Source organism: Scyliorhinus canicula, chromosome 12 (assembly GCF_902713615.1).
Source record: "Scyliorhinus canicula chromosome 12, sScyCan1.1, whole genome shotgun sequence".
Lineage (NCBI taxonomy): Eukaryota > Metazoa > Chordata > Chondrichthyes > Carcharhiniformes > Scyliorhinidae > Scyliorhinus > Scyliorhinus canicula.
The window spans coordinates 48,467,322-48,483,274 of NC_052157.1; the positions used below are offsets into that span (position 1 = coordinate 48,467,322).

The 15,953-nt window shown below is 44.4% G+C and overlaps 1 protein-coding gene across 3 annotated transcripts in view; it reads right to left on the reverse strand.

Annotated features, from left to right (window-relative positions):
• Positions 1 to 15,953, reverse strand: part of arnt2 (aryl-hydrocarbon receptor nuclear translocator 2) — a 379,980-nt gene that overhangs the window by 309,198 nt on the left and 54,829 nt on the right. For all 3 annotated transcript variants that reach the window (XM_038814349.1, XM_038814347.1, XM_038814350.1), the window contains one exon: positions 826 to 1,039. In XM_038814349.1, coding sequence (XP_038670277.1) covers positions 826 to 1,039 — 214 coding nt within the window. The remainder of the gene's footprint in view (positions 1 to 825; positions 1,040 to 15,953) is intronic.

Genomic DNA, 15,953 nt, shown 5'->3' on the forward strand with positions numbered 1-15,953 from the left:
GGGGGGATATGGAACTCACTACCTAAAAAAGGGGGTAGAAGCAGGAACCCCCATTACATTTAAAAATAAACTTGGATCAACAGTTGATGTGCAGTAACCTACAGAGCTATGGAACAAGAACTGGAAGATGGAATTAAGCTCGAATAGATCTTCTTTGGCCGGGAGAGATACAAGTTCTAATGCCCCCTTTTTGTCCCGGAGATCTTTCTGTTAATATGATTCAACCAGAATGAGTGCTGTTCTCTTCCTTGTGAAGGACCTTTTGAATGAATGTTCAGCTGAAGGCCTCCCCTGATCAATAACTCTTGCACCCACACGCTCCAAATTTTTTCTCCATGGTCAGGAAAAATCTGGGGCATTAATACAGGGTCAGATAGGAAAACAATTAGGAGGAACTGCACTGATGAGCTTCCTCCACACAGTATCTTAATGGGAAACACCAGGGCCAGGATATTACACTCCTCCGACGGGTTCTCAGGCATGGAGAAGTGGGGGAGTGTAAAATAGCATGGGTGTGCCCTGATGCAGACATGATCGTACAGTGGGGCAGACAGGTCCTTGGATGGAAGCACGCTATTGTAGACAAAGTTCAAATGTCAACCATTCTCAATCATTCCATTTATTAGATTCACTTTTTTTATTTCATCCATTTCCAAACATTTAGTGCTATGGATTTATAGTCACACATTGCATTTGTCAGCTAAACAAAGAACTGGTATGGTAGTTGTCTGAAGGCAATGCAGTACTAATACTTATCTACTAACTTTCAAGCAGTCTTTATGATCTCTGGCATGCCAATTTTTCATTACCAGACAAAACGCTTACCAGTCATGGAACTTTCTGATGTGGACAGCTGCTCTCTCAGTTTCTCCACATCATCTGGATGAACCTGCTCATACAAGGTACTTCCAAACCATTCAGCCTGTGGATGGTTCAAAACAGGTGTAACAGAATCCGAAACATAGATGATTCTTCCAGTTTCAGCTCCAGCGACAAAAAGGAATCCATCTGCTGCCTCCAAAATCAGGTGCTTCAACTCCTTGGGAGATAACGGAAAATACAAAGGTCAAAATGCAGGAAGGCAGAACATTTTACTATTCCTCATTGGTTGCATAACACAGACATTTCTGTTATGATCCACCAAGAAAAATATTCCCCCCTCATCTGAAGATTAAATTGATTCCTAGAATGAGGGGATTGTCCTATGAGTAAAGATAGAGTAGAATTGACCTGTATTCTCCAGAGTTTAAAGAATGAGAGGTTATCTCATTCAAATGTATACATTTTATTGAGGGCTTGCAGGATAGATGTGTAGTGAGTGTTTCCCCTGTCTGGAGAGTTCAGAGACAATCATAGAATTGGTAGGCGGCCACCAGCACATCATGTCTGTGTTGGCTCTCCTAAGAAGCAATTCACCGACTATAATTCCACTCCCCTCTTTTCTTATCCCTGCACATTCCTCCCTTTCAGATATTTAGAAAATGTAGAAACATTTACGTCACACAAAAAGGCCACTCTGTTTATTGTGACTGTGCGAGCTGAAAAATGAACCACCCAGCACTTGGTCTGTTGCTCTGGAGGTACAGTACTTCAGGTACATATCCAGAAGCCTTTCAAAAGAATTGTGGGTCTGAAATTCCTGCAATTTAAACACATCCCACCATGCTCAAGTCCCCACCCCCTGGTCAGCTGAAGGCCTCCCCTGCTCAACTTCTTGTAACCACACACTCCAAATTTTCTCTCTATGGTCAGGAAAAATGTGGGGCATTAATACGGGGTCAGACAGGAAAAAGTTTAGGAAGCACTGCTCCAAGGGGCTTCCTCTACACAGCATCTTAATGGGAATTACCAGGGCCAGAATGTTACATCCTCCGACATGTTCTCAGATGTGGAGGAGTGGGAGAGTGTAATACCATGGGCCTGCCCTGATGCAGACATGATCATACAGTGGGGCAGACAGGTCCTTGGATAGAAGCCCACCATTGCCCATATTAAGGCCCTGAAAGTGACTACTGAAAGGCATTTTCCCACCCTGCCTAAATTTTTAGATTGGTGGGCTGCCAATGATTGAGGATGGGAAACTGATCTGCAGGGGTGGCACGGCACTGTAGAGCCTCTTCCGGCCACTACAGCACTATTGCTGGAGGGGTTGGAAAGCTGTCAAGGTGGGGCTTCCTTCCAAATGCAGACAGAGCATCCGTCTACTGCCAGAGCTCAGTCGAGTGCAATCCCCACTGACTATCAGGATAACAGGCGTCGAGCGCTCGCCATCCTGAAAATTCAGGCCCAAGTAACAATGTTCTAGAAAACGTTACAAAGAGATATTCTTTCTTTTCAAACAATGTCATGTCAATATATTAGAATTTTCTCTAAATGAATTAATTTGAACTCTGTAATATCAGAGATAAGGAAATAAACAGAATGCAGCTGTCTCATTAATCATAAATTTTAATTTTGCCAACAAGTCTATTATGTAATACTTTGTTAAATGCCTATTTTGTCCATACACACAACTTGATCGAGTAAGTCAAATTTTATTTGGCTTTAAGAATCAGTACGGACTTTCAAATGCCAATTAACTCTGTCCCAGATTAATGTCTAAAAATGTATCGAAGGCAACATGAGCATAACAATTGCAACCATCAAGTCCTCAACCTTCTGCAACCTTTAAGTGCTTCCTCTTTATCAGGTTTTACTTTATCCAACATTGCTACTGATCCTTATTTCCTGCTACATTGACAGCAACCTCTTCAGTGAGCTCAGATGCAAGTTACTCATTCGTACTCAGCCACTTGCTCACAATCTACAAGATGATCTTGTTTTTGGTCCCTAATTAACCCTAAAGGTCCTCTGAATATTTATTACTCTCAAACTACTTTTATTATCAATATTATAACAAAAGGCTTTTGGATTCCCTTAATGTTAGCCACAAATCTAATCTCATTATTTCTCTCTGTCCCCTTACTGTCTTTTGTCAGTCTCCTCTGCTATTCAGTTTAGTTCTTTACTGTAGGCAGAATGTGACGTTTGGTGTGTCACAGGGATCAGTGCTGGGGTCGCAACTTTTTACAATTACATAAATGACTTGGATGAAGGGCCTGAAGGTATCGTTGCTGAATTTGCTGATGGCACAAAGATAGATAGGGAAGTTTATTATCTAAAATGGTGAGAGCTTGGAGGTGCAGAGGGATCTGGGTGTCCTAGTGCATGAATCACTAAAGGCTAGTATACAGGTGCATAAAATGCGATTGGTTATCGTGAGGGAAATTGACAACAAAAGTAGGTAGGTTATGCTTCAGTTGTACAGGGCTTCGGTCAGACCACGTCTGAAGTACTGTATACAGTACTAGTCTCCTTATCTAAAGGTAGGTTAAATGTGTTACAAACAATTCAGGGGTTTACTGGACTAATACCAGGAATGATCTTATGAGGAAAGGTTGGAAAGGTTAGGTTTGTATCCACTAGAGTAAGAGGTGACTTGATTGAAATATTTAAGATCCTGAGGGGTATTAACAGGGTGGATGTGGAGAGAATGTTTCCTCTCGTCAGAGAATCTAGAACTAGAGGTCACTGTTTAAGTCAGGGGTCGCTCATTTAAGGTGGCGATGAGGAGATTTTTCTTTCTCTGAAGGTCATGAGTCTCTGGAACTCTTCTTCAAATCGCAGTTGAAGCAGAGTCTATGAATATTTGTAAGGCAGAGCTATATAGATTCTCAATTAACAAGGGGGTGAAAGGTTATTGGAGGTCAGCAAGAATTCGGGGTTGAGGTTCTAATCAGATCCATGGTCTCATTGAATGGCGGAGCAGGCTCAAGGGGTCGAATGGCCTACCCCTGCTCCTAAGCTGTATGTTCGTATGCATGTTTGTAAACATCACATTTGTCATAAGTTTCCTTTTTCTGTCTCTTTGAATCTCTATATGGTTTTGAATGCTCTTCCCTTTTCTGTCATGAAAACATCTATTCTGGACCTAAACTATCGCATCTTTAAAGGTAATGATGTGGAGATGCCGGTGTTGGACTGGGGTGAGCACAGTAAGAAGTTTTACAACACCAGGTTAAAGTCCAACAGGTTTGTTTTGAATCACTAGCTTTCGGATCACTGCTCCTTCCTCAGGTGAATGGAGAGGTAGGTTCCAGTAACATTTATGTAGACAAAGTCAAAGATGCAAGACGATACTTTGGATGCGAGCATTAGCAGGTAATGAAGTCTTTAAAGAGCCAGAGAGAGGGGTAACCCCAGGTTAATGAAAATGAAATGAAAATGAAAATGGCTTGTCACAAGTAGCCTTCAAATGAAGTTACTGTGAAAAGCCCCTAGTCGCCACATTCCGGCGCCTGTTCGGGGAGGCTGGTACGGGAATTGAACCGTGCTGCTGGCCTGCCTTGGTCTGAAAGAGGTGTGAATTGTCTCAAGCCAGTACAGTTGGCAGGATTTTGCAAGCCCAGGCCAGATGGTGGTGGGGTGAATGTATTGCAATATGAACCCAAGGTCCTGATTGAGGCTGCACTCGTGTGGGCGGAGCTTGGCTATAAGTTTCTGCTCTGCGATTCAGCGTTATGACGCATCCTGAAGGCCGCCTTGGAGAACGCACACCCGAAGATCAGAGGCTGAATGCCCTTGACTGCTGAAGTGTTCCCTGACTGGAAGGAACATTCCTGCCTGCCGATTGTAGCGTGATGTCCGTTCATCCGTTGTCACAACGTCTGCATGGTCTCGCCAATGTACCAAGCTTCGGGACATCCTTTCCTGCAGCGTATGAGGTAGACAACATTGGCCGAGTCGCAAGAGTATGTACCGCGTACCTGGTGGGTGGTGTTCTCACGTGTAATGGTGGTACCAATGTCGATGATCTGGCACATCTTGCTGATATTGCCATGGCAGTGTTGTGTGGTGTTGTGGTCGCTGTTCTGAAGGCTGGGTAGTTTGCTGCAAACAATGGTTTGTTTGAGGTTGTGCGGTTGTTTGAAGGCAGTGGGGGTGTGGGGATGACCTCGGCAAGACGTTCGTCTTCATCGATGACATGATGAAGACTGTGAAGAAGATGTCGTGGTTTCTCCGCTCCGGGGAAGTACTGGACGACAAAGGGTACTTTGTCAGTTGTGTCCCATTTTTGTCTTCTGAGGAGGTCGGTGTGATTTTTTTGCTGTGGTGCGTTGGAACTGTCGATCGATGAGTCGAGCGCCATATCCCGTTCGTACGAGGGCATCTTTCAGCGCCTGTAGATGTCTGTTACGCTCCTCCTTGTCTGAGCAGATCCTGTGTATACGGAAGGCTTGTCCATAGGGGATGGCTTCTTTTATGTGTTTAGGGTGGAAGCTGGAGAAGTGGAGCGTCGTGAGATTATCCATGAGCTTGCGGTAAAGCGAAGTGCTGAGGTGACCGTCCTTGATGGAGATGAGTGTACCAAGAATGCAACCGATTTTGGAGAGTAGTCCATGGTGAGTCTGATGGTGGGATGGAACGTGTAGTCGTTTCAGTGATTCTTTGCCGTGGGTCCAAAGGAAAAAAATGTCATGGATGTATCTGGTGTATAATGTCAGTTGAAGGTCCTGTGCGGTGAGGAGGTCTTGTTCAAACTTGTGCATGAAGACTTTAAAGGTGACACAACATTCAATTACTGCTTTGCTTCCAATCCAACTGGACCAGATTTTCAACTTATCAGCATTTGCTCCAAAGCAATTAGGAATGGGGAACAAATGCTGGCTATGACAGCGATACCCACATTATGGAAGAATTAAAAAAACCTTTGTGACCACTTCTTGGAACATGCATTCCAGGAAATTCTCAGCCCCTCGCATATTCTGCAGTGACTCCAACTGGTCAAACTCAGAAACCCAGAGAAAACACCAGAATAAAGATTGTCACTCAACTCAATTACTATGAATAAAATCAGTGAAGCACTTGCATTCACAACAATGACCATCCTTCAAAAGTAATTCATTGGTTAGGAAACGCGTCTTTTAAGGCTCGATAATGTGCTATGTCAAAGCAAGTTCATTCCTTCAATTTCCTGAAACAAAATTCTCCAGGATCAGCATAGTCAGACAAATAAAAGAAAAATTCTACAGATGCTGGAAATCTGAAATAAAAACAGAAAATGCTGGAAATACTCAGCAGTGTCTGGGGAGAGAAAAACACACTTCACTTTTTAAATCAATGACCTTTTATCTAAATTGTTAGTTCAGCTTCAGCAGGGGTAGTGTGTCCAATTCTGTGCACCACACCCAAGGAAGGAGCGGAAAGACTTGGAGTGAGTACAGGAGATATTTGCTAAGATGGTTTTGGGCACAAGGATTATAATAATGTGGTTAGACTGCAGGAGCTAGAGTATTTGCCTACATTGGAGTATGTGGGTTGCAGTGGAATGCTTAAGTTGGAGTTTGGTGAATGAGTGAGTCCAGTGAAGGACGGAGGTGACCCGTTCATTTTCTACCTTTTTTCAGCTTCCAGTAATTCACTCTTACTTCGCTGCAGGGGAAGCTGACTGGTGTGAAACTGGTAAATTATTCTACTTGTTCCAATTTTAATAAATAGTTTTTAAAATTTTGATATGGGAGGTCAGGTCAGCAGAGTGGAACGTGCATCAAGCGGTGTGTGGGGAGTGAAAGATGTACCATGTGTTCCAGATAGACACATCTGAAGGGAGTGCAGAAGCTTGACCTCCAGCTTTCAGGACTTAAGCGGCTGTTGGAATCATCGTTCTCATCCATTAGGCAGAGAACCACATGGATAGCAAATGGAGGGAAGTGGTCACACCGCAGGCTAAGAGCATGCAGGCAGAGAGCGAATGGGTGGCTGCCAGGCAATCTAAGCGATCCAGGCAGGCAGTGCACGAGTACCCTGAATCTACCTTTATTGCTAATCAGTTATCCATGGTTATCATGGAGCGACTGCAGGACAACTTTCTACAGGAGGATGAACAGCCAGAGGTTGTGGTCCACATTGGTACCATCGTGTAGGTAGGAAGAGGGCCGAGGTCCTGAAAGCATATTTTCGGGAGTTAGAAAGGAAATTTAAACCAGTGCCTCAAGAGAAATGAGCTTAAGATTTTCTGCCTTTAGCAAGGAAGCAGATGTTATGCAGGCCATGATGACAGAAGAGGAAACTGTCACTGAAATGGTTTAAGATTGACAAGGAGGAGGCATTGGATGAACATTCGGTATTTAAAGCTGGTGAGGCACCGGGACTAAATAAGATGCATCCAAGGATATAGAAGGAAGTGAGACTGGAAATTGTAGGGGTACTAGCCATAATCTTTCAGTCCTCCCGAGATTCGGGGAAGTGCCACAGGACTGGAGAATTGGAAACATTACACCCTTGTTCGAAAAAGGTTATACGGGTAAGCCCAGCAATTACAAAATAATCAATTTAACGTTGGTGTTGGAAGCTTCTGGAAACAATTATCTGTGATAAAATCAATAATCACATGGAAAAATGTGGGTTGATTTGAGGAAAATAGCGTTTAACTAACTTGGTACAGTTTTTGAAAAGGTAACAGAAAGAGTTGATGAGAGTGATGCTGTTGATGATGCTGTTTGACATGGACTGCCAAAAGGCATTTGATTCAGTGCTACAGCATGGACATTTGAGAAAAGTTCTGGCTCATGGAATAAAAGGGATGGTAGGAGTGTGTACACAGAATTGGCTCAGTAACAGTGAGCAACAACTAATGGTGTAAGAGGCGCGCAGTAAGCAAAAGGAGACTTCAGCCTGGGCGAGGCAGAGACAGAGTGACTGTATTTGGGAATTTGGCGAATGAGGAAAAGAGATGCTTTCGGGAAGGTTTACTGTAAAAGTAAAGTGTGTTGAGTGGGGAGGTCGATGTGGAGTGGGGAGTTCGGTGTCGAGTGGGGAGTTCGGTGTCGAGTGGGGAGTTCGGTGTCGAGTGGGGAGCTCGGTGTCGAGTGGGGAGCTCGGTGTCGAGTGGGGAGGTCGGTGTTGAGTAGGGAGTTCGGTGGTGAGTGGGGAGTTCGGTGTTCAGTAGGGAGTTCAGTGGTGAGTGGGGAGTTTGGTGTTGAGTAGGAGGTTCGGTGTGGAGTAGGGAGTTCAGTGAACGGCAGGGATGAGGCGCTTTTTGCTTTAATTTTTTTTTCAACCTCCAGTATTTGAATTCCACGTTGGTGCAGAAGGAGCAGATAAATCAGTAACTGCCGTTATTAGAAACTGTAAGTTTTATCAGTATTGTAAAGATAACTGACACAGTGTCAAAACCTCCTATTAGAAGGTGTAAGTTTTATTATTTGTAAATTAATTAGTAATTATTAACTAATTAACACATATTGGAGAATACAGGTGATGTGCTGCGAAAATAGGGTGTGGCAGCTTCTGGATACTGGTGTGATCCAGGCCAAACACATCTGCAAGTAAGTGTTTGTGGATGCAGGAACTTCGGCTCTGAGTTATTCAGCTGGACACCGCGTTACAGACACTGCGGTTCATTAAGAAGTGGGAAGGTTTGCTGGACACTCCAGCGCCACATTTCTGTTTTAGCACACCGGCGGGATGCTCCATTACGCCAGCTAGTCAATGGGGTTACCCATTGTGGGGCAGCCCCACGCCGTCGAGAAACCCCCGGACTGCCGGAAAAACAGAGCATCCCACCGACGGAGAATCCAGCCAATGGTCTTCTGATTTGGTCAGGGACAGGAGGGTGTGAATGGAAGTGAGGCAATTAAGGGTTCCAGCGGGAAGGAGTACAGGACCGCAGCCCTTGCAATTGTCCAACAGCCTTGAGGTATTTCCAGCTTGTTTGGATGAGAATGGAGATTGCAGGATAGAAGAGCTAACATGCCATGGCACCATGGTACAGGAAGACATTCAAAGGGGGGGGGGGGGGGGGGGGGGGTTGCAAGGAATATAGTGGTAAGAGGGGTCAGTATAGTCAGAGGGATTGACACCATTCTCTGCAGAAAAAAGCATGGGTCCAGGTAGCTGTGTTGCCTGCATGGTGCCAGGATACAGGACATCTGCTCGGGGCTGCAGAGGAACTTGCAGTGAGAGGGAGATGCCCCAGTCATATTGGTCTGTACAGGTACCAACGACAAATGCAGGACAAAGGAGATGGTTCTGCATACTCAGTATAAGGAGCTTGGCACCAAATTAAGAAGCAGAATCTCAAAGATCATAACCTCTGGATTATTACCAAAGCCACGTACAAATTGACATAGGACAAATCAAATTAGGGAGATGAAGGTGTGGTTCAAAAACTGGTGTGGGAGAAGTGGGGCCCGGTTCATGGGACACTGGCACCATTATCAGAGAAAGTGGGATCTGTACCGTTGTTAAGATCTATACTGTGGTGTTATTTGCGTTTGTAAAACTTAGGATGGATAAAGGTTGAAGCGTGCACAAAGAACCACAAAGCTATGTTGAATTAATAAAGCTAATTTTATTACACTACTCTCAATAGAGTTTGAACACTATTCCTAAAGCTAGCAACTCTATATAATACAATTACTATTTACACTATAACTAACTACAGTCTCTAACACACTATCTCCCTAACTATCTCTGGACTCTCTGTTCACTATCTGCTCTCTACTCTCTCCCAGAAGTCCGAGAGGCATTCTCTTTTATAGGTCTGCTCCCCAGCTCCATCTGGTGCTAGAATAAAGTATCACATTAAGTCTTAATGTGCCAGGCATTACACAATGTCTCATGTACCTGAACCATGCTGAGACCAGTGTTCTTGTGTGCCGCACAACTAAGGCATTAGAGAAGGTTTTCAACTAAAAACTGGGGGGGGGACAGGGATCAAATATGGGATGATATGGCAAATCAAAGATTAGAAACAAGGCAAAAGAGAAAGGTATTATTACAGGAAATGAAAAACAGACCATGAAAGGAAGAAATAAACAGTTCAAGTCTAACAGATGAGACTATAAATTTTTTTTCAAAGGATGAAATTAAAGTCTTTGTATCTGAATGAACAAAGCATTCAAAACAAAATAGGTGAACTGAGAGTGCACATACAAATAAATAAGAACGATTTAATTGCTTTTCCAAACACATGGTTGCAAGAGGACATGGATTGGGATCTGGATATTAAAGGATACAGGTCATCAAGAAAGGACAGGAAGTGGGGAAAAGGTGGAGGAGTGTTCTGTTCGTTAATGATACTATTAGCACCATAGGGAGGGATGACCCACGTTCAGGAAACCAGCTCACATGCAGTGCCAGGGAGCCAAATACTTACCTGAACTCCTCCATTGGGTCCTGTCCGCCAGGTGCACACCATGGGAGACTGGTCAAGATTCACGCCAGCATGCATGAAAAATCTATGGGGGGGGGGGGGAGGAATTATCAGGCATAAAGCCCTAATAATTATATTTAGATGTATTATAATAGGGATCCCGACATTGATCCGGTCTTGCCGCTGAACTCACCTCCAAAAGCGGGAGCGGGAAATCCCCACAATGTTTCTAAACTTAAATGAGAGTGAGAAACTTGAGTCAGAAATAATTGTGCTAAAATTAAATAAGGGTAGTGGCAAAGGAATGAGTGCAAAGTTGGTTGGCGTGGACTGGGAAAGGAGAAAAGAGTTGATCAGCAATGGCAGACATTTATGAAAATAGTTAATGACAACAAAGGTGTATCAGAGTGAGGAAGAAGGATTTGAGGGAAGGGAAATAAATACAATAATTATCACTACAGAAAAGATATTATGGAAACTAATGGAGCTGGAGACTGATGGCTCCCTGGGACCCAATGGGTTGGATCCTAGGATATTAAAGGAAGTAGCTGCAGAGATAGTGGACGAGTAGAAATCTTTCAAGAATACTTACAGGGTGTAACAGTCCCAGAGGATTGGAAAACTGCCAATGGAACACACTTATTCAAAAAGAGTGATAAAAATCAAGTAACTACAGGCCAGTTAGATTGACATCCATCACTGGGGAAATGTTAGAGACCATCATAAAGAATGTAATACCAGAATATTTAGAAATACATCATATAATAAAGCAGAATTAACATGGCTTCATGAAAGGGAAATTATGCCCGACAAATTGCTTAGAATTCTTTGAGGTGGTAATGAGAAGGATAATGGGGAATTTGTAGATGTAATATACTTCGATTTCCAAAAAGCATTCAATAAGGTACCACACAAAAGGCTGCTTAATAGGATAAGCGCCCACAAGTACTATATATATATATATATATATATATATACATTATATATAAATACTATATTAGCATGGATTGAGGATTGGCTAACTGATAGAAGACAGAGAGTTGGGATAAGGGGCATTTTCAGGATGGAAACCTGTAACTAAAGGAGTGCCACAGGGGGGGGGCGCCACAACTATTTACAATATATATGAATGACCTGACGAGGGAAAGGTATGTATTATTGCCATGTTTGCGGATGATGCAAAAATAGGTAAGTGGTGAGGATGACAAACAGGGCATGGTTTAGCTCACTTGGCTAGACAGCTGGTCTGTGATGCAGGGCAAGGCGAGCAGCATGGTTTCAATTCCCACACCGGATGAGGTTATCCATGAAGGTCCCACCTTCTCGACCTTGCTCCTCGTCTGAGGTGTGGTGACCCTCTGGTTAAATCAGCAGGAGCAGCTCGGTAGCATAGCGGTGAGCACTGTTGCTTCACAGCTCCAGGGTCCCAGGTTCGATTCCCAGCTTGGGTCACTGTCTGTACGGAGTCTGCATGTTCTCCCAGTGTCTGTGTGGGTCTCCTCCAGGATCTCTGGTTTCCTCCCACAATCCAAAGATCTGCAGGTTAGGTGGATTGGCCACGCTAAATTGCCCTTGGTGTCCAAAAAGATTAGTTGGCATTACTGGGTTACGGGAATAGGTGGAGGTGTGGGCTTAAGTAGAGTGGCCTTTCCAAGGGCCGGTGCAGACTTGATGGGCTGAATGGCCTCCTTCTGCACTGTAAATTATATTCTATATATATGCTATGATCACCAGCAGTCAACTCTCCCTCTCAAAGGGGAAAGCAGGCTTTGGTCATCTGGGACTATGCCAACTTTGCCTTACCTTGCAGAAAGATTATAGATAGGTTCAGTGAGTGGGTAAAAATATGGCAAATGGAACATAATTTAGGAAAATATTAAGTTATGCACTTTAGAAGGAAATATAAAGGAGCAAAATATTATATAAATTGAAAAAAGACTGCAGAAAGGTGCAGGGTTTAGGGGTCCTCATGCATAAATCACAAAAAGCTAGCATGAAGATTCAGCAGATAACAAGGATCGCAAATGCAGTGTTGACCTTTATTTCAAAGGGAATGGTGTATAAAAATAGGGATGTCTTACTAAGACTATACAAGGCACTAATTAGATCAGGATTTTTCAAAGTGCAGGTCACGACCCTGTCTCGGTGTCGGGAGGATCATGGAGCGTTCCCATGGTGGTCCCGATCGCGGGAGAAGCACGCAACGGCCGCTACTGGCATTTTTATTGAGAATGGTGGCTGCTGCCTTTTAAATGAGAAAATGAAGCTGTATGAAGTCTTCCAGCCAGAAGTGGCAGCAGTGAGCAGGTCACGCTCCTTGCACGTACACTTGATGTGAAATGATCCCTATACTTTTGGTACCAAATCAGAAGTGAGCTTCTTCCATTTTCTAGCTGCTACGTTTGCAGAGGGGCAGGTCGTATTGAGGAAGTAGGTGGGCTTCAGAAGGACTTGGACAGGCTAGGAGAGTGGGCAAAGAAGTGGCAGATGGAATACAATGTGGAAAAGAGTGAGGTTATGCACTTTGGAAGGAGGAATGGAGGCATAAACTCTTTTCTGAATGGGAAGGTGCTTAGGAAATCAGAAGCACAAATGGACTTGGGCGTTCTTGTTCACGATTCTCTAAGATTAAAGTGCAGGTTCAGTCGGCAGTTCGGAAGGCAAATGCAATGTTAGTATTCATGTCGAGAGGGCTAGAATACAAGACCAGGGATGTACTACTAAGGCTATATAAGGCTCTGGTCAGACCCTATTTGGAGTATTGTGAGCAGTTTTGGGCCTCGTATCTAAGGAAAGATGTGCTGGCCTTGGAAAGGGTCCAGAGGAGGCGCACAAGAATGATCCCTGGAATAAAGAGCTTGTCATATGAGGAACGCTCGAGGACTCTGGGTCTGTACTCGTTGGAGTTTAGAAGGATGAGGGGTGATCCTATTGAAACTTACAGGATACTGCGTGGCCTGGGTAGAGTGGGTGTGGAGTGAATGTTTCCACTTGTAGGAAAAACTAGAAGCAGAGGACAGATGTGAACGATGCCAAGGAGGCCCAGCCAACCACTGCCACATGTTCTGGTCTTGCCCCAGACTTCCTGGGTACTGGACAGCCTTCTTTGAGGCAATGTCCAAAGCGGTGAGATGAGGATGGAGCCATCCCCGAAAGTGGTGGTCTTCGGGGTATCAGATCAGCCAGATCTATTCCTGGGGAGGACGACAAACGCCCTTGCTTTTGCCTCCCTGATCGCCCGCTGCAGAATCCTGCTCGGCTGGCTGGCCATCAGCAGCACCACCTAATGCTGCAAAACTGGCTGTCTGACCTATCAGAATTTCTCCAAATGGAGAAAATCAAATTCGGCATCCGAGGGTCGGAAGATGGCTTCTCCAAGACATGGGAGCCATTCACCCAACTGTTCTGGGACCTCTCTGTGGCCAACAAACAAAGGAATTTGGTGCGGAGCCAGGTTTTGACCTTCCCGTTACTGCCGTCCCAGGGGCTACAGGATGAGGTGGTGTCGAGAACAGGAGTAGGACAGGGGAAGGTCTCAGAGATCTATAAGGAGCTGATGGAGTGGGAGGGAGCCCTGATAGGGGAGGGGAAGAGAAAGTGGGAAGAGCTGGGTGGGGAGTTGGAGGCTGAGTTATGGTAGGAGGCCCCGAGGAGAGTTAATGCATCCTCACCGTGCAACCTGATACAGTTTAAGGTGGCCCATAGGGTACACATGACTGAGGCCTGGATGAGCAGGTTATTTGAGGGGGTGGCGGATAGGTATGGGCGTTGTGCGGGGGCGGGGGGGGGGGTCTTGCTAGCCATGTCCATATGTTTTGGGCGTGTCTGAGGCTGAGGGGTTTCTGGCAGGGTTTTTTTGACGTCATGTCAGAAATCTTACAAGTGAGGGTGGCTCCGAGTCCAGAGGTAGCGATCTCCGGTGTGTCGGAATACCCAGGAGCCCAGGGGGTGAGAGAGGCCGACGTCCTGGCCTTTGCCTCCCTGGTGGCTTGGAGACGGATCTTACTGGGGTGGAGGGACCCGGAGCCCCCAAAGTCGTGGATGTGCGTTTGCGATATGGGGGTGTTTCTAAGACTCGAAAAAATTAAATTAGCCTTGAGGGGTTCGTTGCAGGTGTTTGCTCGGAGGTGGCAGCCATTCATCAACTTCTTTGAGAAAAATTAAGCTGTCAACAGGGGAGGGGTGGGAAAGGAGAACGAAAGAACAGGAAGAAGGAACGACAGACAGCCGAAGCTGAGGTAAATGGACAAAAACAAAAGGAAAACTGACCAAGAGGGGCACCTGGGTGGTGTTTCGCTTGTTTAGCATATATTAAAAAAAAGAGAAAGGGGAGAAAGTCCCTTCCCCCCACTTTACTGGCATGTGTAATGACATTTTTCTTGCTTCTTTGTATATATACTTCCTCTGGGTTCTTTGGGGGTTTTGTTCTCCCTTTATTTCTAGTGTTTTTTATTTCTTTTTGGTTTCTCTGAGTGTACATTTGTAAGTATACCATGTATAAAACCCAATAAAAAAATTTTTTTTTTTAAATGAATGCATTGGAGAGAGTGCGGAAGAGGTTTACAAGAATGGTTCCAGGGAAGAGTAACTTCAGTTATAAAGATCGATTGGGCAGGTTGGGACTGTTCTCCTTGGAGAGAAGGCAGAAAGGAGATTTGATAGATGTGTTCAAAATCATGATGGGGGCTGGGAAGTAGATAGAGAAACTGCTCCCACTCGTAAAAGCATCCGAGAATGAGAGGACACAGATTTAAAGTGATTTGCAAAAGAAGCAAATGCAATGTGAGAAAAAACGTTTTCACACGAGTGGTTCCTGAATGCACTGCTGGAACTGTGGTGGTGGCAGGATGAATTGATGCATTCAAGAGAGCGTTAGATGGTTATTTGAATAGAAGCAATGTGCAGGGATATTGGGGAAAGGCAGGGGAATGGAATTAAGTCATAATGCTCATTTGGAAAGATGGTGCAGACACGATGGCCTTCTTCTGCAGCATAACAATTCTGTGATTCCACATTTTGCCTTCGAGCAGAGAAGACTTAAGAGGTGATTAGATGGTGATGTTTAAAATCATGAAGGGTTCAGATAAAGAAAGAGAAACTGTTTCCAATGATGTATGTTTAATTGCAGAATTCACAGAGATAACGTGATTGGCAAAAGAACTAGAAGTAACACAAAGAAAAACTTTTTATGCAATGAGTGGTTAGGATTTGGAATGTGTGGTCTGATCAGACAATGAATAGAAATTTGACAGTAGCTTTTAAATACTTGAAGGAGATAAAACAACAAGGAAATGGGGAATCAGCATGGCATGGGACTATCTGGCTTTGAAAGATCCGACACAGACTTAATAGTCTGAATTGGCCTCTTTCTGTGTTGTACCTTTCTATGATTCCAACCTGTACAGCGGTCAAGTAGGAAGCTCCTGCTCGGCAACACTAGCATGATTTTCTGAATTTAGGATGTGAGAGCATCAAACCTTCAATGCAAATTCTTATTAGTTCAGCAGGAGGGACATCTGACAGTCTATGCCTTCTCAAGAATGGATGCGTGAAATATCATCCAGAGAGATGGATACAGAGGACACCCTCCATTGTGCTTTGTGTGACACTGTTACTAATAATAATAATCGCTTATTGTCACAAGTAGGCTTCAATGAAGTTACTGTGAAAAGCCCCTAGTCGCTACATTCCAGCGCCTGTTCAGGGAGGCCGGTACGGGAATTGAACCTGCGCTGCTGGCCTTGTTCTGCATTACAAG